Source organism: Trichechus manatus, unplaced genomic scaffold, assembly GCF_000243295.1.
Source record: "Trichechus manatus latirostris isolate Lorelei unplaced genomic scaffold, TriManLat1.0 scaffold00014, whole genome shotgun sequence".
In the NCBI taxonomy this organism is placed as follows: Eukaryota; Metazoa; Chordata; class Mammalia; order Sirenia; family Trichechidae; genus Trichechus; species Trichechus manatus.
In genome coordinates, this window is record NW_004443950.1 from 14,463,161 (window position 1) to 14,484,137 (window position 20,977).

Sequence of the window (20,977 nt, forward strand, 5' to 3'; positions counted from 1 at the left end):
CTTTGCTGCTCACCTCACCCGTCTCAGAATTGGCTATTGCGGCAGGTGGCTCCAATCCACATTATTGTGGTAACAAAGGGGCTAATTCATTCATAGAACATTTGTTTAGTGCCTATTGTGTTCAAGACTCTGCATACACTGGGATACAAAAATGAAATATAAACCAAAACGAAGCTTGTTGCCATCGAGTTGATTCCGGATCATTGCAACCCTAGAGGACAGAGTAGAACTGCCCCATAGGGTTTCCAAGGAGCGGCTGGTAGATTCAAACTGCTGACCTTTTTGTTTAGCAGCTGTAGCTCTTAATCACCGAGCCACCAGGAATTAACAAGGAGAGATTGAAAAAAATAATTACAATACTGAGTAATACATGCTACAAAAACATGTACAAATTGCTACAGGAATTTAAAGAGGAAATTATTTTTAAGAATTTGAAAAATGTTTTACATATTAAACAATAAATAATGAAAAATGAACTAAGTATTCATCTCAAGAAGTTAGCAAAAGAACAAAAGATGCTTAAGGAAAGCAGAAAGAAGGAAGCAATAAAGATAAAGGTAGAAATTACTGAATTGGAGAGCAGAAGAACAGATTTGATAAACAAATTCAAGAGAGCTAATTTAAAGAAAATAAACAGACTATGGGCAAATACAGTCAATTTTTAAAGACAAGATATGAATACATAAAATTAAAAAGGAGATATAAAAAGTGAATATGTAATTTTTTAAATTATAAAACTATGCACAACTCAATCCTAGTCAGAGAATGCTATTCAATGAATGCCATGCCAATAAATTTGAAAATTCCAATTTCTGTGAAAATATACTGACTAAATTTTACTCAGGAAGAAGAAAATCAAATAGGGCAATAACTAGAGAAGATATTGGGAAAGTTGTCCAAAAACTGTCTTTCCCAACATCCCATAAAAAATTTTCCAAGTAACTTAGTCCAAACTTCCAAAGGACAAGTAATTCTGATGATTTGTAAACTGCTCCAGAGCACAGAATGAAAGCACTGATTTGTTTTATGATACTGGTATAACTACAATACTAAAACTCAACAAAATTTGAAAGCACAAAAAAGGAATATTTTTATCCATTTCACCTCCTCTCCTGCTAGCTTATCCCAAAAGAGCTTTATTATATTTTACAAACTGTGGTTTGAATTATGGTCACAATATGTTTGTTAAATATGTCTCATCCAAAGATTCTGATAAAACCCCTAGGGGTACCATCCGCTAGCTTCCAAGAGAATCAGTACTGCAGACTCACCTTACTCTCCTAACTGAAATACTAAAAAGTTGAATTCAGCAGTGGGTTGAAAGATCAATGTAATATGACCAAATATTCCAGGGAACAATCACTAGAAAGTCTATCATATTATATTAGCAGAAGTATTATAAAGGCATTACCATCTAAATAGATGTCAAAAAAGCAATAAATTCAGTCTCACCCCCTGAAAACAAACAAAAAAAAGTAATTTAGAATAAAAAATTATTGTCAAAAACTACCACTACCCTTAATAATAGAATCCCAAAACCTAACTATTAACTATAGATTCAACCAACTATTAAAGCATGGCTATCTGCTACCACCACTACTTCTTAGAGGTTGTAGACAATGCAATAATGTAAGAAAAAAAAGGAGGATCGAGTATAATTACTAAAAGGGGGAAAACCTATTAACTATAGATTCAACTAACTATTAAAGCATGGCTATCTGCTACCACCACTAGTTCTTAGAGGTTCTAGACAATCCAATAATGTAAGAAAAAAAGGAGGAGAGAGTATAATTACTAAAAGGGGGAAAACCTATTAACTATAGATTCAACTAACTATTAAAGCATGGCTATCTGCTACCACCACTACTTCTTAGAGGTTCTAGACAATCCAATAATGTAAGAAAAAAAGGAGGAGAGAGTATAATTACTAAAAGGGGGAAGACCAAATTCCATTTGCAGATGATAAGATCAGCTTCCTAGAATCTACCTAGAAAACCCAAGAAAAGCAACTGAAAGATTTTAGAATAATAAGGATTCATTCTGTACTGCTGTTGCCAATTACAAAAATAGCACACACAAAAAAACATTCTTATATACCAGTTAAAAATATATAATGTTCAAATATCTCATTTGCATTAGTAGTCAAAATATAAATGCCCAGGAAACACCCAAAAAGTAATAAATAATACTTCCAAAAAAAACCCGCTGCCATCGAGTCAATTCTGACTCACAGTGACACTATAGGACAAAGTAGAACTGTCACACAGGATTTCCAAGGAGCACCTGGTGGATATGAACTGCTGAACTTTTGGTCAGCAGCCATAGCTCTCAACCACTACACCACCAGCATTTCCGAATAATAATACCTAACTGAACAAAATTACACAACTTTCCATAAGGTCATAAAAGAAAAATAAATGGGAAAAACAGACAACACTGTTGAATGAGAAAAATTAATTCCCATAAATATTTCAGTTCATTCCAAGTTAATCTACAAATCCAACACAATAAAAATTAAAATACCAAAGTGTTGAGGGGAAGCATACGGGGGGGCCTTCAAAAACTAATTTTTAATTTTACCTGAAAATTATTTTTAAGTTGTCTTCTCAGTGCAAAGAAGAACCAAGGAACTTTTTAAAACAAAGAATAATTATGGGGGCCTTGTACTTCCAGACATTGAAAGGTATCATAAAACTCTAGTAACTCAGATGGCATGTGAAGACTAGACAAAACAAAGATCAGAATAAAAATGCCCAAAGCAGATCTGCATATTTGCGGCATTCAGATCAGTGTAATGTATACATAGGTCAATAAACGGAGCTGGGATAAATGGTTAACCATTTGGGAGGAAAAAGCTAGATATCTACTCCATACCCTGCACCAACTAAATTCCAGCATTTTAATAATTATATGTAAAATACAAAAACATAAAATAACTACAAGGACATATACCCCACCCACTGCCATCGAGTCGATTCCAACTCATAAACTGCCCCATAGGGTTTCCAAGACTGTAATCTTTACTGAAGCAGACTGCCACATCTTCCTTCAAAGGAGCAAGCAGCTGGTGGGTTCCAACCACTGACCTTTCGGTTAGCAGATGACTGCTTAACCAATGCACCACCAGGGCTCGTTATAAGGACATAATAAGTGACTGTTAATCTGATATTAGGGTGGGAAAAGTTTTCTTATACATAAATGAAGGAAAACTTTTGAATAACAAAAATATGAAAGTAAAAAGCTGGCAATAAACTGGGAAAAATACTTCCATCACATGATTAACAAAAGATAATATCCTTTCCATCACATGATTAACAAAAGATAATACAGTCAGTCCTTCATATCCACAGGTTCCGGATCTCTAGATTCAACCAACCAAGGATCAAAAATATCTGGGGAAAAAAATGGTACATTGTTGCTGAAGTGTACCACGTACTTAGACCTAGTACGTAGTTAGGCCTACGATGGTTGTGTCTGTACTGAACAAGTACCAACTTTTTTTTCTTGTCATTATTCCCTAAACAATACAGTAAACAACTATCTACACAGCATTTACATCATCGACACAGCATTCACATTGTATCAGGTATTGTAAGTAATCTAGAGATGATATAAAGTATATGGGAGGATGTACATAGGTTATAGGCAAACACTATGCCATTTTATATAAGGGTCTTGAGCATCCACATATTTTGGTATTGACGGGGAGTCCTGGAACCAATCCCCCATGAATACAGAGGGACCACTGCATCTCTATGTATGAAGTGTTTTCACAACTCAGTAAGAAACACATAAACACATATTAGCAAAATGAACAGATGAATAAGCAAATTATGAAAGAACTATATTTGACCAATAAAAATGGTAGGAGGGCATTCAATCATATACTTAGTTATTAAGGAAATAAAAATTTCGTTCTGCAATGAGCTCCTACTACCTCTCTCCCAACTTGACAAATATTTTTGTTTTAGGATAATTCCCAGTGTTGGAAAGGACATATCAAATACCCTCAGGCACTGCTTGATAGATAGAAACTGGCATCACCACTCTGAATGATAATTTGATGGTGAGAACCAGAAATCTTTAAAATGTTAGCCAACAATCTGCCTTCTTTTAATTTACTGTATGGAAATTACCAGAGATTTATGTGCGAGAACATTCACTGAAAGGTAATTTCTAATAGCAGGAAAAAATATGATGAAATACTATATGATTTTTTTAAATCATAAAATAACTTCAATGACATGAAAAACTATCACAATATGTTGGTAAGTGAAAAAAGCAAAGTATAACATATGCACATCATGATTCCAATTTTTGTTTAAAATATATCCTATATACATACGTATTATAAATACATTTTAAATAAAATTGAGATCATGTTGTCTATATTATACATATAATAGGCATAATAAAAATATTTTAACAAATACACCAATATGGTAAGCAACCATGGTCATTTCTAGAGGATTATAGGAGACTTTTTTTTTATTCTAGGTATTTTTGTGTATTTTTTAATTTTTCAAAAGAAAACTATTATGTAATTGGAAAGAAATAATGTATTTTTTTAAATGCTTCACAGTCTTATATGTTGTATATATTGTGATCAGACATTTACAAAGCTGACCTTCATAAAGCATATGTGAAAAATAATTTCATCACTTTACAGTCACATCCACAGTAATAATAACAAAGCTAACAATTACAGGAGCCCTGGTGGTGCAGCAGTTAAAGCACTTACATACTCATATCACTATTCCAAATGCTTTATATATATCGAATTGTTTAATACTCTCTACTGTTATCCCCATTTTACAGATGAAGACTGAGACTTAAAGAGATTAGATGACTTGTCTAAGATCACTCAGCTAGTAAGTAGGGAAGCTAGGGGGAAAATGGAGACAGCCCAGCTCCAAAATTCAAGCTCTTTACTACCACATGCTACTGTTCCTCCTGATAAACTACCCTCTAAAGCAAGAAGACCGTTTATAATATAAATGCCATAAAATAAGCACTATCACCTTTAGTCTCCTTGGGAAACTCTATACATATCCAAAGATATGGTCACTGATCGAAACATTTTTGGAAAGTCTTCCTTTGCCTCTCCCCAGGGGGTAGTAAACATGCCTCCTGTGAGGAAAGATGAGATTTCTTTCAAATAGCTAGAAGTCCTTCCGAAGTGAGTTTTAGAGTGTGATTAAACTGCAGAATTCTGCTCTTGGTAACACAGCAAGGAAAAGTAATGAAGCTGATTTTTCTACTGTACCCATAACTAGTGTCTGCTGCCAAGAACTACACACACAAGTGGATTTTAGCATTTATTATACTGCATTGTTGCAATTATTTGTTTACACGCCCATCTTCCAACTGAACTGAGATCCTCAATGGCAAAGATCATGCCTTACTCATCCTTGAACCTCTAACCTCTAACAGTTCCTGGAACACAATGGGTGTTAATTATTTCTGAATGAATTCTACAGAGTATGCCACACAAATGCTTTGAGCAATGACAGTATGTTAAAATAAAAATATTGCCAAGGGGGCATCTGAGTCTGTGTACAAATAAATATATAATGTATGTGGAAAGAAACTATAATAAAAAATAAAATTAAAAAACTGTGCTAGACAAGAGAGTAAATATCAGTTTAAAATAAAAATGGAAATTTTATGGAGGAATTCCTAAAATTCTAAACATTAAAGAGGAGAGGAATCAGTTTTTAACAGGTCTTCTTATAATAAAGTAATGCCTAGCTGTAGTCATTTCTCACAAAACACAAGTGGGGAGTGGATACGCCTCACCATCTAAAAAGCAATCTACTGAACCAAGGATGCAGAAATAACTATAAACTTTCTCAGACAACGATGCAAAACACATCTGCTACACAGAAGACGCCAGGATACACTCTGCCTGTGTGTTCAATCGGCAAACCACAACCTGGTGCCTGAAATATAAATCAAAGAACCTTACATCCCTGGTACTTATTGACATTTGCTACCTGCAAATTTCTAATATGTGCAAGATGGGCCTATTTTTATTTACGGCACAAACCACAGACTGAATGTAAAACAAGATGCTTAATAAATCCAGAGGCACATAAAACACCAGCATAACTCAGACAGCAAGACAGACACTCACTCCTTAATTAAGTGGGTGATGTTCTGTTTAAAACAAAAAGACAACCCTGGGCTATAGCTAAGATTAAGCATTTAGTGTTGCAAGGGAAACACCAAGCGTTTTCAGGGCAATGGCTCTAAATCATGAAAAATAAACCATCTAATAGTCTGTATTCAATAGTAAGTAGACAGTCAGGACACAGACTGATTTGGATTAACACATTTTCAGTTATAACGAGTAATTTTACAGAGGATTAGTATCTTGATGGTCCGATCAATATGAGGCACCGCTGCTATTACAGATGAAGAGAAAATTGCCCCTCTGGTAATAAAGTGTGCGTGTCTTCGTTCTCCTTCATTTGCCGAGTCCATTACTGTAATGGTTCCAGCATTAACAGCTGGGGCAATTTAAGCAGCAGGGGTCTGATGAATTTAAAAGCTGGGAACACCGGATACTCATCCTTTCCGCAGTTGCAGTCTGCATATCCAACTCCCCTGCCTGGCTGGTTCCAATACAAGGATTGTGTTTTATGAGAACAATGACTACTATTTCCCAATTATCATCTCATTAATAGTGTTACCAGCCAATAATGTGACTAAAACAAAAATTGCTCACAGCATATTGGCTGCTGATTTGGCGAAAAATTGCATACTATTTAACTAAATAACAAGACTGACACGACAACAGGCTAGAGTCCACGTAAACTGTAATCTTTGCATTCACTTGCCTGGTGTTATTCTCAAGCAGAAGGGAAAAAAAAAGGAATGTTGGTGCTGACAGCGAAAAAAAAATTTCATCAGCAAAATTTTCCATCTCTGTTTTCAAAAAATGGCAGACTGGAAAATACTTGAGATAATGGACAGCCGTACGTGGAAACAGAAAATCCATATTAATGCAGCCTTGAGACTTTAATCATGCCCAGTTCAGCAGAGTGAGTTCAGGTTACAACAACAGCCCACTTCATATGATTATTGGAGAAATGCTAGCCCTTGAGGCTCAGCCTTGAATGATCCAGTCACTAAATGAAGGTGCCAAAGGGCAGACTTAGGGCTAATGCAAGAATCAGAGCTCTGAATTTTCTGATCACAGTTACGAGAAAACACTCATCCACTGGCAACACATCTCCTTCTCAGACCAGATGCAATACAATTTGGTCCTTTAAGCTGAGTTTTCGACTTGGCTTGCACCAACTGTAAAGGTTTTAATTGCCCCTTCCTCCATATGGCAGTTGTTTAACATAAGGAAAGCATGGTCACTTTGCAACAAAGTCATCTACGGAGCAAATAAATGATCAGCATGGCAACAGAACAGATGTTTGTAGCATGAACAAAAGTGCAGGCCTCTAGTACCTACTCAAGGTTCAGCTCTCAAACATGCACTGGCCTTGCAGAGAAATATCATGCCAAGGACAAACGTTTGGAAAAAAGTCTTTATTGATGCAGATGTTAATCTCCTAAACACGTCCTGACCCAACCCAATAGTCTCCAAGACTCCTCCAAGCTTATGTTGTGAAATCAACCAGTGAGGGCATTTTGTAAAATAACACAAAATCATTTTAATAACAGAAGATTAAGTGAATGAGCTTTTAGCAGGATGGTAAATTCACCTTCTCTAAACTGTGCCTTTTCTTTAAGGTTCCAAAAGTACCATCTTAACTAGAGTTCTCTTCTTCTATAAATTAGAAAGTCACACTTAAAATATAACTTTATCAACAAATCTACCATAACAAACTAACAACGACAACAAAATACACTTAACTTGGAGGGTAAACTAGCATTCGAAATTTGAAAGAGAACACCAGAAAATAATGGTTGACAGTTGCCAAAGCATGTGTTGAACAGAAGAGTCCTGTTTCTCAAAATTAATACCTATGTCTGTGGCATGTTAAGCAATTTAAATTACATAAAGGACCCAACCATTTTCCATTATTTCTTCCGAGGTTCCAATTCCATTGCTCACTATTAGAAAGTCTAAGGACCAATAACAAGCAGTGCTGTCATTTGATAAGTACTTATGGAATATCTACTAATTGCCTGATGCAGTGCTAAGTGTTAGATATACAATAGTGAATGAAAAAAACTAAAAAGGCATAGTCCCTACTTTCATGGTGCATATAGTCTAAATGCCAGAATCCGCACTGCTAAACTCAGCCACAGTAAATCTAATCAGCAGTCTAGCAGCCAGCATCATAACTATTAAGGGTCACATGTAACATATATCAGATGCTGGAGGCTCTCAACCCATTTACTCTTTTTTCAGCAAATATTCACTAATGTCTCTTATGTACAAGACACTCTGCTAGGTACACCTTGAAGAGATGGAAGGATGAATTGGACACAATCTTGTCCTCAAGGAAGCTAATGGTTGTTTGAAGTGGCTAAGACTTTTTTTCTTAACTTTATTGAGGTAAAATGTATTTAACAAAAATTTTGTCATTTTAACCATTTATAAGTATACAATTTAGTGACATTTGTTATATTCACCATGTTGTGCAACCATCACCACTATTTACCAAAAGTTCTCCATCATCCCAAACAGAAATTTAACACGTGGATCGGACTGTTGTGATCCACAGCGTTTTCATTGGCTGATTTATCAGAAGTAGATAATCTTAGTCCAGAACCTCTGCTGAAACCGTTCAGCATCATAGCAACACACAACCCTCCACTAACAGATGGGTGGTGGCTGCACATGAGGTTCACTGGCTGGGAATTGAACCTGGGTTTCCTGCATGGAAGGTGAGAATTCTACCACTGAACCACCAATGCCCCCTTCCCTTAAACAATAATTCCCCATTTCTCCCTGCCCTCACCCCCTGGTAACTACTACTGTTTGTGTCTATGCATTTGCCTATTCTGGGTATTTCATATAAGTGGGATCATACACTACTTGTCCTTTTGTGTCTGGCTTTTTTCAGCTAACATAATGTTTTCAAAGTCCATCCATGTCATAGCATGTATCAGAACTTCATTTCTCTTTAAGGCTGAGTAATATTCCATGGTAAGGATATAGCACCTCTTGTTTATCCATTCATCTGTTGCTGGACATTTAGACTGTTTCCATCTTCTGGCTATTGAGAATAATGCTGCAATGAACACTGGTATACAAGTATCTGTTTGAGCTCCTGCTTTCAAGTTTTTGGGTATATACCTAGATCATTTGGTACTGGGTTATATGGTTTTTCAGTTTGTAAGTTTTTGAGGAACTGCCAAACTGTTTTCCACAGTGGCTGCACCATTTCACATTGTCACCAGCAAGGCAGGAGGGTTCCAATTTCTCAGCATCCTCACTAATGCTTGTTAATTTCCATTTTGTTTTTTGTTTTGTTTTGATAATAGCCATCTTAGTGAGTGTGAAGTGGTATCTCACTGTGGTTTTGATTTACATTTCCCTGGAGCCCTGGTGGTGCAGTGGTGAAGCCTTTGGCTACTAACTGAAAGGTTGGCAGTTCAAACTCACCAGCCAGTCCACAGAAGAAAGATGTGGCAGTCTTCTCCCATGAAGATTACAGCCTTGGAAACCTTATGGGGCAGTTCTACTCTGTCTTATAGGCTGGCTATGAGTTGGAATCAACTCAACAGCAACAGGTTTGGTTGTCGATTTAATGACTAATAATTAGATTAGCCATCTGTATATCTTCTTTGGAGAAATGTCCATTCAAGTCCTTTGATCATTTTTAATTGAGTTGTTTGTCTTCCTATTATTGAGTTGGAGGAGTTCTGGCTAAGACATTTTTTGAATGGTAAATTTAGTTTTCAAAACCAACACTAGGAATGGTTAAGAAACATCTGGAAATAATAGAAAGCAACAAGAACTCACTGTTACTCACTCGTTTGGCTAGTTAATTTTCAAGGAGGATATTTAAAGTGCTTTGGAAATTATGAACAAATAAACTACCCTTTCTATCTACAGAAGGCAATAAAATTGTGATCACAGGCTGAGCCCTACACTGGAGGAGACAGTAAGCAAAAGATGAACATAGATTTCAGAAAAAAAAAAAAAAAAAAGAGTAGAATCTGTTGGACAAAATTTTAATTTTTTAAGTCTGTTGATCATTGGTCCACCACAAAAAAAACGCCCTACATTTAATTTCCTAAATTACCACCAGATAAACTGGCGGTATGACGCAGGATGGCCCGTCGTGAACAAAGGGGCCAGGAGAACCTTCTCAGGACCACACTAAAATGTAAAACTTCCAAAAACAAAATAAACTGAGGTAAAACGATCCAGAAGGCACAAACACAAATAGCAAACTTCCTTTAATTGAGTTATTATTATATGCTAACCTAATTTAAAAAACTAAAAAGAAAAATTTAACTAAAGATCATTCAAAAGTGGTTGCAGCAATACATCAACAGGGAACTATCAGAAGTTCAAGTAGGATTCAGAAGAGGACATGGAACCAGGGATACCACTGCTGATGTTAGATGGATATTGGCTGAAAGCAGAGAATACCAGAAAGATGTTTACTTGTGTCTTATTGACCATGCAAAGGCATTCAACTCTGTGGATCATAACAAATTATGGATAACATTTCAAAGAATGAGAATTTCAGAACACTTGATTATGCTCATGACGAACTGTACATAGACCAAGAGGCAGTCATTCGAACAGAACAAGGGGATACTGTGTGGTTTAACATCAGGAAAGGTGTGTGTCAGGGTTGTATCCTTTCACCACACTTGTTCAATCTGTATGCTGAACAAATAAGCCGAAACGCTGGACTAATGAAGAAGAATGGAGCATCAAGATTGGTCATTAACACCCTGCAATATGCAGATGACACAAACTTGCTTGCTGAAAAGTGAAGAGGACTTGAAGCACTTACTGATGAAGATCAAAGACCACAGCCTTCAGTATGGATCACACTTCAACAAAGAACAAATAAAAATCCTCACAACTGGACCAATAAGCAACATCATAAATGGAGAAAATACTGAAATTGTCAGGGATTTCATTTTACTTGGATGCACGATCAATGTCCAAGGAAGCAGCAGTGAAGAAATCAAACAATGCATTGCATTGAGCAAATCTGCTGCAAAAGACCTCTTTAAAGTGTTAAAAAGCAAAGATGTCACCTTGAAGACTAAGATGTGCCTGACTCAACCCATGGTGTTTTCAGTCATCTCATATCCATGCGAAAGCTTGACAATGAATAAAGAAGATCGAAGAATTGACGCCTTTGAATTACGGCGCTGGCGAATAATACCGAATATACCATGGACTGCCAGAAGAATGAACAAATCTGTCTTGAAAGAAGTATAATCAGAATGCTCCTTAGAAGCAAGGATAGCGAGACTTCATCTCATGTACTTTGGACATGTTATTAGGAGAGGCTGGTCCCAAGGACATCATGCTTGGAAAAGTAGAGGGTCAGCAAAAAAGAGGAAGACCCTCAATGAAAAGGACTGACACAATGGCTACAACAATGAGCTCAAACATAGCAACAATTGTGAGGATGGTGCAGGACCAAGCAGTGTTTCCTTTTGTTGCACACAGGGTCACTGTGAGTTGGAACCAACTCGACGGCACCTAACAACAACAACCACCTAATTTAAGGTTTATCTTAATAAATGACATTAAGACAACTATCATCAAAATCAAATGACAGTTTTAATGATTTTATTTAAAACAACAAGTTTATTCTGGATATTTCCATCACTGATAAAAATGTACATCATTTAAACAAAATTCTCTAATGTTTTTATTATACATATAACCTTTTCAGCAATAAATTTAAACTACTCCTATTTTCAATATTTTTCAAACCGATGATCTCTCCCAAGCCAGCATAAGAATCTTTTAAGCTAACTTGGAATTCAACATCCACATCTTTTTATTCCATGAAAAAAAAAAACTACTATTTCTGAACAACCCCTAAGGGGGTTCTGGGCCTTCATAAGGATACACCCTTAAACAGATCTTCCTAGGAAGGAATTCCATGACCCTCTAACACATTAGATCCTCCTTACTACTATGCCCTGCCTCCATGATAAAACTCACTACTTTACTGTTGGTATTTGCTTAATTATCTACCCTAAATGGACAGACAGCAAGTTCCTTGGGACCATATTCTCCACATTTACCTATGTGTCCCCAGTGCCAAATGCACTGCTTACTCTTATCCAGGTTCCTCCTCTGAACCATACAACACAGAAAATGGTTTGAGGTGACTATTTTCTCAATTCTCCCAAAGATAGTACATACCCGCTGCCATCGAGTCAATTCTGACTCATAGCGACCCTATAGAACAGAATAGAACTGCCCCACAGGGTTTCCAAGGAGCAGCTGGTAGATCTGAACTGCCCACCTTTGGGTTTGCAGCTGAGCACTTAACCACTATGCCACAGGGCTCCAGGATGGTACATAAGTAGTACCATTGTGGATGCATGAGAGAGAAGTTAATGTATCACACCCAATGAATATCTTAGGACATTGGGGCTTCATGCTCTCGGAGCCCCAGTTGAGAAAGGCTGTCTGAGTAGACACTCAATTTCTGTTTACATAAACAATGTCCTAAATACTGGGGCCAGACAGGTGGTGGTAGAGGCAGTGATGATTACAATGACTGAGATGACAGTGATAACAAAAAACATTATTTTTACTATGTGCCAGGAATGTTCTAGATACTTTACATATATCTCACTTAATCCCCATCACAACCATAAATATCACCCCATATTACAGATGAGGAAACTGAAGATCAGAGAAGTTGCTTGGCCAAGAAAGAGATGGAGCAGAATTCAGTTCCAGGAATCTATATCTAAAGGACAGAACTCAATTCCAGGAGTCAACCTCTACAGCCCGATACTTTTATCCACTATCCTATGACTGATGGGGCAAAACTGGACTGTGGCCTATTGGAAAGCACACTTCCCATCTAAACGGGCAGCCACTATTCAGCTCTTCTTGGGGAAATGCATGCCCAGTGTTTCCAGACATTCTCGATTTTCAAGAAAACCAGATATCCAGATTCTCATGTGAAAGCTCTCAACTTTTAAATATTAGAAAATAATTTAAAAATCTCCACAGTTCCTTTGGGCCAAATAAAACATATCTACAGGTAGGGTGATATTTTCAATCCCCTCACATGCATGTGAAAGCTGGACAATGAATAAGGAGGACCGAAGAAGAATTGATGCCTTTGAATTATGGTGTTGGCGAAGAATATCGAATATACCATGGACTGCCAAAAGAATAAACAAATCTGTCTTGGATGAAATACAGCCAGAGTGCTCCTTAGAAGCGAGGATGGTGAGCTTTGTCTCACATACTTTGGACATGTTATCAGGAGGGACCAGTCCCTGGAGACGGACATCATGCTTGGTAAAGTAGAGGGTCAGCAAAAGAGAAGAAGACCCCCAGCGAGTGGATTGACACAGTGGCTGCGACAATGGGCTCAAACATAACAATGATGCAAGGATGGCACAGGACCGAGCAGTGTTTCTTTCTGTTGCACACAGGGCTGCTATGTGTTGGAACCAACTCAATGGCACCTAACAACAACAGGCAGGATGACTATGTGGACTGCCAATTTGTGATCTCTAGTAGCCTGTATCTTTCCTCAAAAATATACATGCCAAAAATGCATAATCTGAATCTAATCATGAGGAAACATCAAACACAAATACAGACACTGTACAAAACAAATCGCCTGTTCTCATCCAAATGTCAATGTCTTAAAAGACAAAAAAAAGTCTGAGAAACCAATTTAAAGGAAATTAAAGGAGACTAGATTAAAGGGGACCAAACAGACATAACAACTAAAGGCAATATGTGAGCCTGGCTTGGAACACAGACCAGAAAAAAAAAAAATTCGTATAAAAGACATTATTAAGATACTGACAAAATCTGAATATGGATTTTGGATTAAATAATAGTATTACATCAATGTCAACTTTTCTGAAATTGATCACTGTGCTGTGTTTATATGTAAGAGGGTGTTCTTGTTCTTAGAAAACACATGCTGAAGTATTTAGGGGTAAAGAGGATTGATGTCTGCAATTTACTCTGAAACAGTTCATAAAAAAGAATGGCTCGTGTGTGTATATATTTATATGGAAAAAGAGATACAGCAAACGTAGCAAAATGTTAACAACTTGTGAAATCTGGATGACAGGTATAGGAGGGCCCTTAGTTCTACTCTTGCAGCTCTTCTGTAAGTTTTAAATCATTTCAAAACAATACATCATGTCATCTAGGGAAAAAATGCGCCAACCTAGGGCAACCCAACTCAATCAAGGCCATGACCACTCTGCCCCTGGCACAGTGGCCACACCTAATCACTCTGGGCACTCACAGCAACCTACAGAGGCAGCTGTTCTTGACCCCATTTTCTGGCTGGAGAAACTGAGGCTCAGAGTGCCTCACTCTTTTCCCCCAACAAGGAAATGGTAGAGGCCATGGTTCTAACTCAGGCCATCTAATACTAATCCGGACTGTTTCATTTACATGTCTAACAAGAAAAATTCATTTCAAAGATGCAAGAATATGCTGTGGTGATCTTTTATGCTTTAACACAAATTAAACAAATGTTATCATGGAAAGTTAGATAATATTTAGTCTAACCCTCTTATTCACCCTCCAGACTTGGAGACTGTATACAAGTCTGTAGCATCAGCAATCACAGGGAAGAAAATATAATTAAGCTATTTCAAAGAGAAAAGGAAAACCAAAAGTAATTATCCATTATGGAGATAACCTGTTGCCGTCAAGTCCTTCAACTCATGAAGACCCTAGAGAACAGAGTAGAACTGCCCCATAGGGTTTCCAAGTCTGTGATCTTTATGCAAGCAGATCACCACATCTTTCCCCCACAGAGCAGCTGGTGGGTTCAAACCATCGACCTTTCAGTTAGCAACCGAGCGCTTAACTGCACCACCAAGGCTCCTACATTATGTTTGCCTTTTCAATAACATTTAATTTAAAAGCAAACAAGAAATCTTTGCTACTTTGGGATAGGTAAAGATTTCAGAAACATGACACAAAAAGCATGAACCATAAAAAGAAAAATCAACACACTGAACCTTTATCAAATAAAATAATTTTGCTCTTCAAAAGACACCATTAAGTAAACTAAAAGAATAGGAGATAATGTTTGCAATATATATAGCTGACAAAGGATTTATAGCTAGAAAATATAAAGAACTCATAAAAACACAAACAACCCCCCCCCAAAAAAAAATAGACAAAAGATGCTGAATAGACACTTCACAAAAGAAGACATACACGTGGCTAGTAAGCACATGAAACCATGCTCACCATCATTAGCCATTAGGGAAATGCAAATCAAAAGGACAATGTGATACTACTTCACACCTACTAGGCTGTCTATAATCAAAAACGGACAATAACAAGTGTTTTGAGGATATGAGGAACTTGAAATCCTCAAACATTGCTAGTAGGAATGTAAAATCTTACAGCAACACTGGAAAACAGTTTGGCAGTTTCTTAAAATGTTAAATGTGGATTTACCATGTGACCCAGCAATTCCATTCCAAGGTATCTACCCAAGAGAAAAGAAAACAGACTCCATACAAAAACTAGTACTAGAACATTAACAGAAGTATTATTCATAACAGCCAAAAAGTGGAAACATCTCAAATGTCCATCAGCTGGTGAATGGATTAAAAAAAAAAAAAGTAGTATATCCATACACTGAAATACTATAATATTCAGCAATAAAAAGAAATGAAGTACTGATACATTCTACAACATGGATGAATCTCAAAACCATTATGTTAAGTGAAAGAAACCAAACATGAAAGACCACATATTATGATGCAGGTGTATGAAATGTCCAAAACAAATTTTTTTTTCATCATGGAAATGCAAATTACAACCACAATGAGATACCACCACATACCCAATAAAATGGCTAAAATTTAAATGGCTGACCATATCAAGTGTTGACAAGGATATGGAGCAACTAGAACTCTCATACAAAGCTGGTAGAAATTTTAAATGATGTACTGGGTTAAACAGTGTCCCCAGAAAAGATATGTCCAAGTCCTAACCCCTAGTACCTGTGAATATTATCTCATTTGGAAAAAAAAGGTCTTTGCAGATGTAAGGAAGTTAAGGATCTGGAGAAGAGATCATCCTGGATTTAGTGTAAGCCCTAAATCCAATGATTAGTGTTATTATAAGTGAAAGAAAAAAGAGATTTGAAACACAGAGATACAGAGAAGCCTTGTAAAGACAAAGGCAAAGGTAAGAATTACACTACCACAAGCCAAGGAACACCAGAAGTCACCAGCAGCTGGAAGCAGCAAGGAAGGATTCTTCCCTAGAGCCTTCAGAGGAAGCATGGCCCAAGCAACATATTGGTTTTAGGTTTCCAGCCCCCAGAACTGTGAGAGAATAAATTTCTGTCGTTTTAAGCCAAGGCTGTGGGAATTTCTTGTGGCAGCCTTAGGAAACTAGCAAAAATGGTAAATTTACTTTGGAAAATTATCTAGCAGCTTCCTGTAAGGTTAAACAGAGAACTACCACATGGCTCCGCCATTCCACGCTGGTATTCACCCAAGATAAATGAAAACATATAGACTTATACGTGAACAGTCATATCTAGCAGCTTTTTTCACAACAGCCCGAAACCAGAAAACATCTAAATGTTCAGCAGTAGGTGAATGAGTAAACAGTATGTGGTATATCCACACAGTGGACTATTATTCAACAATAAAAAGGAACAAACTACTGATAAGTGCAACAACGCGGATAAATCTCAAAAATCATTATGCTGAGCGAAAGAAGACAGACCCAAAGAGTACATACAGTATGCTTCCATTTATATGAAATTCATCTTTAGTGACAGAAAACTATCGGTGGTTGCTTGGGGGCCAAGGTTGAGGGATGGAATGACTGCAAATGAATAAGAGGAAAATTTTGGAAGGGATAGAAATGTTCTCTATCTCAATGTGGTTTTGGTTTTGCAGGTGTATGAAACAAACAAACAAACAAACAAAAATCCCTTGCCATTGAATCAATTCCACATGGCAACGCCAGATGTTACACAATAGAACTGTTCCAGTGGGTCTTCTTGGCTATAATCTTTACAGAAGCAGATCACCAAGCCTTTCTCTGTAGCACCACTGAGTGGGTTCAAACCACCAACCTTTACGTTAAAAACCAAAACCCAAACCCGTTGCCATCAAGTCAATTCCGACTCATAGTGACCCTATAGGACAGGGTGGAACTGCCCCATAAGGTTTTCAAGAAGTCCTGGTGGATTTGAACTGCTGACCTCTTGATTAGCAGCCATAGCTCTTAACCACTGTGCCACTAGTGATTGAAATAAAACCATTTGCATGACCCAGGGATCTCAAAATTATCAACTTGTACACTATAAACAGATGCAAATTATTATACGTAAATTATACCTCAATAAAGTTGATTAGGAAAAGAAAAATAATTCATAAGTAATTGGACATTTTCTATTTAAGATTTAACACTTACCTGCTATACTGTGTTTTTTATAATAAAATTTATTAATAAATAAGTCTTTTAAAAAAGATCAAAGAAATGTTTTAAAGCCAAGAAGGCAACTTGCTCTATCAATCCAACATATTTATTTTCATAAACAGAAAATAAAAAAAGCTTTGGAATCAAAAGACCTGGTTCTGAGCCTGAGTCCCACTTAGCGACCAAGTAGAACTGGGCAAGTCACAACTTCTACAAGCCTCAGTTTCCACATCTGTAAAATGAGAATATTAATAACTACCTCATAGGCAATAGTTACAGTTTCAATGGAATAAGGGCTCCTTCAGAGCGGGGATTACCTTTTAGCCAAAACTATAATCCCAACGTCTGGCGAATAATAGCTGCTCAATAAACCTTTATAGAATAAGTAAGTAACTTTAAAAATAAACCTGAAAGGTGAGACATGATGCACAATGCCAACAGGTGACTACATTTTTGATTCTTTGCACTTCTGTAGACTAATGCAGAAGGGTCTTCTACTTTGTTCCCATCTTTAGCCCATATCAGATGCAGACTGAAGCATGGAAACTTCAGGACCTTGGTGAAACTTTGCTGTAACTCAGGCCATTATATAGCAGATTTTATTACATATTTTAAATTCACTGGGGTATTGCCCTAACACAGACTTATTTATAGGATTCTAAATTGCATGAGAGCAAGAAATGTGTCTATTTTATCTACCACTGGTTCCTCACTGTCAACATTTGCCTGACATTGAGTAGCGCCAAGTAGCATGTGCAAAGGCCCTATGACCAGATGAAGCACAGGACGGAGGGACTGTTAAGAACACAGTAGCTGATGGGCAGTGAGCAGGCAGACTGTCACGTCTGATGAGGCTATAGAAGCAGATAGTACCCAAAGCATGAAGGACCCTGAAGATCATACGAAGTTTTGTCTTTATTCTAAGAACAACAGAAGGCCATGGAAGATTTTTAAACAGGTGGTTGGCAGAGTGTACAGCAAGTTATAATAAGAAAGCTATTGCAACAGTCCATTAAAGAGATAATGGTAGCTTGATCCAAGGTGGTGGAGATGGAAAAAAGTGGACAGATTTCCAAAATATTTATGCAATTCAATAGGACTTGGTTTTGGGAGTAAGGAAAAGGATGAAAACACTCAACTACTCTGAGCTGCAATTCTTCACCTGTAAAAACGGACTGTTGATACTTCATCTGTAAAATATCTACCTTGCAATCTGCTATGATGTATATATAACGCATCTAAGGCAGGCAGTGCCTGGCACACAATTAAGTGCTAAAAAAAATCGCCATTGTTTTATTATTGTCATCCCACGCAATGACAACCCCCACAGGTTGAAAAAGGTAGAGAACAGCAACATAAACATCCATACCCACTGTGCTGAAGACAGAATAAATACATCAGCCGCCACTGAGACAACCGTTCCAAATATAAACACATCTGACCTCACAGCTATTTCATCTAAGCCGATCTCAGTCCTCAGAGACCACTACCGGTGAGAAAGCATAGCTGGTTATGAACACAGTCGTCTGAGGGCCCGGGAAACTGAGGCACAAGGATGGCCATAATTTTAACCAAGGAAGCAGGGGCAAAGGCAGGACAAGGAATGAGTGTCTTAGTCCTCATTGTTGAGCTAGCCCAACAGGACTCGGCCTGCACCCTGAGCAGCAAGAATTTATAACCACCACCATCCCCCCCCCCCGCCCATGTCTCCAGCTCCCTTGCTGACAAGGCCCTGTCATCCTTTGGCTTAAGACCATCGGTCCGTTCGCCATCAAACCCTGCCCTTCTGATTCTCTGCTCCTATCTCCAAAGGCACTAAAGACTCCAGATCCTGCGGAGCTCTACATACCTTAGCTTCTCGCTCTCGCTCCTCGGCGGTCTGGGTTCGCTTCATGCTGCTGCTACAGCCGCCTTCGCCACCACAAGCCGCGTAGATCCCTCGCCCCGGCCCCCGCCTCCTGCATGTAGTTCTCTCAGTGTCCTGTTCCCACCCGACGCCATTCTCCCTTGGAGTCCCGAAAACTAGCACTCCCACGATGCACCGCGGCGACGCCGTAGCGCGCCTCTGGGTTTCGAGCCGGAGAATTTATCAGGGTCGACAGCTGGGCGAGCGTAGTCCGCTACCCAGCGAGCAGGCGAGCTGGGGCCGGAGGAGAACTACATTTCCCAGGTGGCAACGGGGCTAAGTCATGTTTTCCCGTGCTCCTCTCGCCCAGCCAAACACGCCGTCGGCGCTATAGCAACGGTAGCTAGCAGTCGGAGAGAGTGGCGGTGAGTACTCTGGGGGGCGTAGGGGGCAAGAGCAGGGAGGCTGGCCGACCTAACCCCCGGCGGCGTGGGCCAGGGTCCTAGGGTCTGCTCTGCTACCTAAAGAAGGTTCTGGAGTTTTGCTCGCGTGGAAAACAGCCTAGTCCAAGACACCTCTACATCCCCAGGCCTGAATCATAGTCCGCCCTGTATCTCCACGCCTAGGACCACTTCGAAAATTTATATCCTGTCCCTAAATCCTAGCTGATGAGGCTTGATGCAGCTAATTGCCGTCCCTATCCAAATCCTTCTTCAGTAAAAGGTTACATCAACATAGTTCTCTCATTTGCCCTGGGTTGGGAGTTGGTTGGTAGACCCTAAACCACCTGAATGGCCTGTTGTTTGCTTAATTATTTATGTTTATCGTCAGAGTACCCCCATAGCTCCATAAAGGCGGGGACTTTGTTTACCATTTTAGTCCCAGCATCTGGTGTTCATTTATTCATTCAATAAATGTTAATGTTGACACCCTCCATGTGCCAGGCACTGTACTTGGCCATCCGTAAACAAGACTAATTCCCGTGTCAAGATGCTTATACTTTATTAGTGGAAACAATGAACTAGCACACAAATAACATAATTTATTTGTTAGGTAGAGGTGACTGCTATACATAAAAGAAATGAAGTGATGTAATCGAGAGGAAGACTGAGGTAAACTGATCAAGGAAGGCCTCTCAGGAAGTGACCTTTGAGCTGAGCCCTAAAGAATGAGAAGCCAGCTAATGCAAAAGCCTTGAGCAAGACAGGGGTTTGGTGGGTTTGAGGAAACTAAAAGAGACCAGTGTACATGGCCCATAGAAGACAAGAAGGTTTAGATGGTGTTGAAGAGGCCAGGCTCTTCAGACCCAACAGCACTCTTCAAGTTCGTAGGAGGCTCCATCATCTCTTATCATCTGGTATTTCATTCACTGAATTACTTGACTCCTGATCTGCATGGGTTCTTGAAGGCCATCAAGTTTGGATTTTATTTTTATTTTTTTATTTTTTATGAATGATAAACCAGAGCATGTATTTATTGTTAAGATAAAATCCTCTGGGACAATTACATTTCTTATTTCAAACAGCATGCTCCTCCATGGCCATGCAATTGGA

General features: G+C 38.3%; 2 protein-coding genes across 6 annotated transcripts in view; one reads left to right on the top strand and one right to left on the bottom strand.

Moving 5' to 3' along the window:
* Positions 1 to 19,694, bottom strand: part of FTO (FTO alpha-ketoglutarate dependent dioxygenase) — a 430,315-nt gene extending 410,621 nt beyond the window's left edge. For all 4 annotated transcript variants that reach the window (XM_004371582.2, XM_023726895.1, XM_023726896.1 and 1 more), the window contains exon 1: positions 19,428 to 19,694. In XM_004371582.2, coding sequence (XP_004371639.1) covers positions 19,428 to 19,472 — 45 coding nt within the window. In that variant the 5' untranslated portion in view covers positions 19,473 to 19,694. The remainder of the gene's footprint in view (positions 1 to 19,427) is intronic.
* Positions 19,695 to 19,728: 34 nt separating this feature from the next.
* RPGRIP1L (RPGRIP1 like) overlaps positions 19,729 to 20,977 on the top strand; it is a 118,796-nt gene continuing 117,547 nt past the window's right edge. For both annotated transcript variants that reach the window (XM_023726898.1, XM_023726901.1), the window contains exon 1: positions 19,729 to 19,849. The gene's annotated coding sequence lies outside the window, so the exon portion shown is untranslated. The remainder of the gene's footprint in view (positions 19,850 to 20,977) is intronic.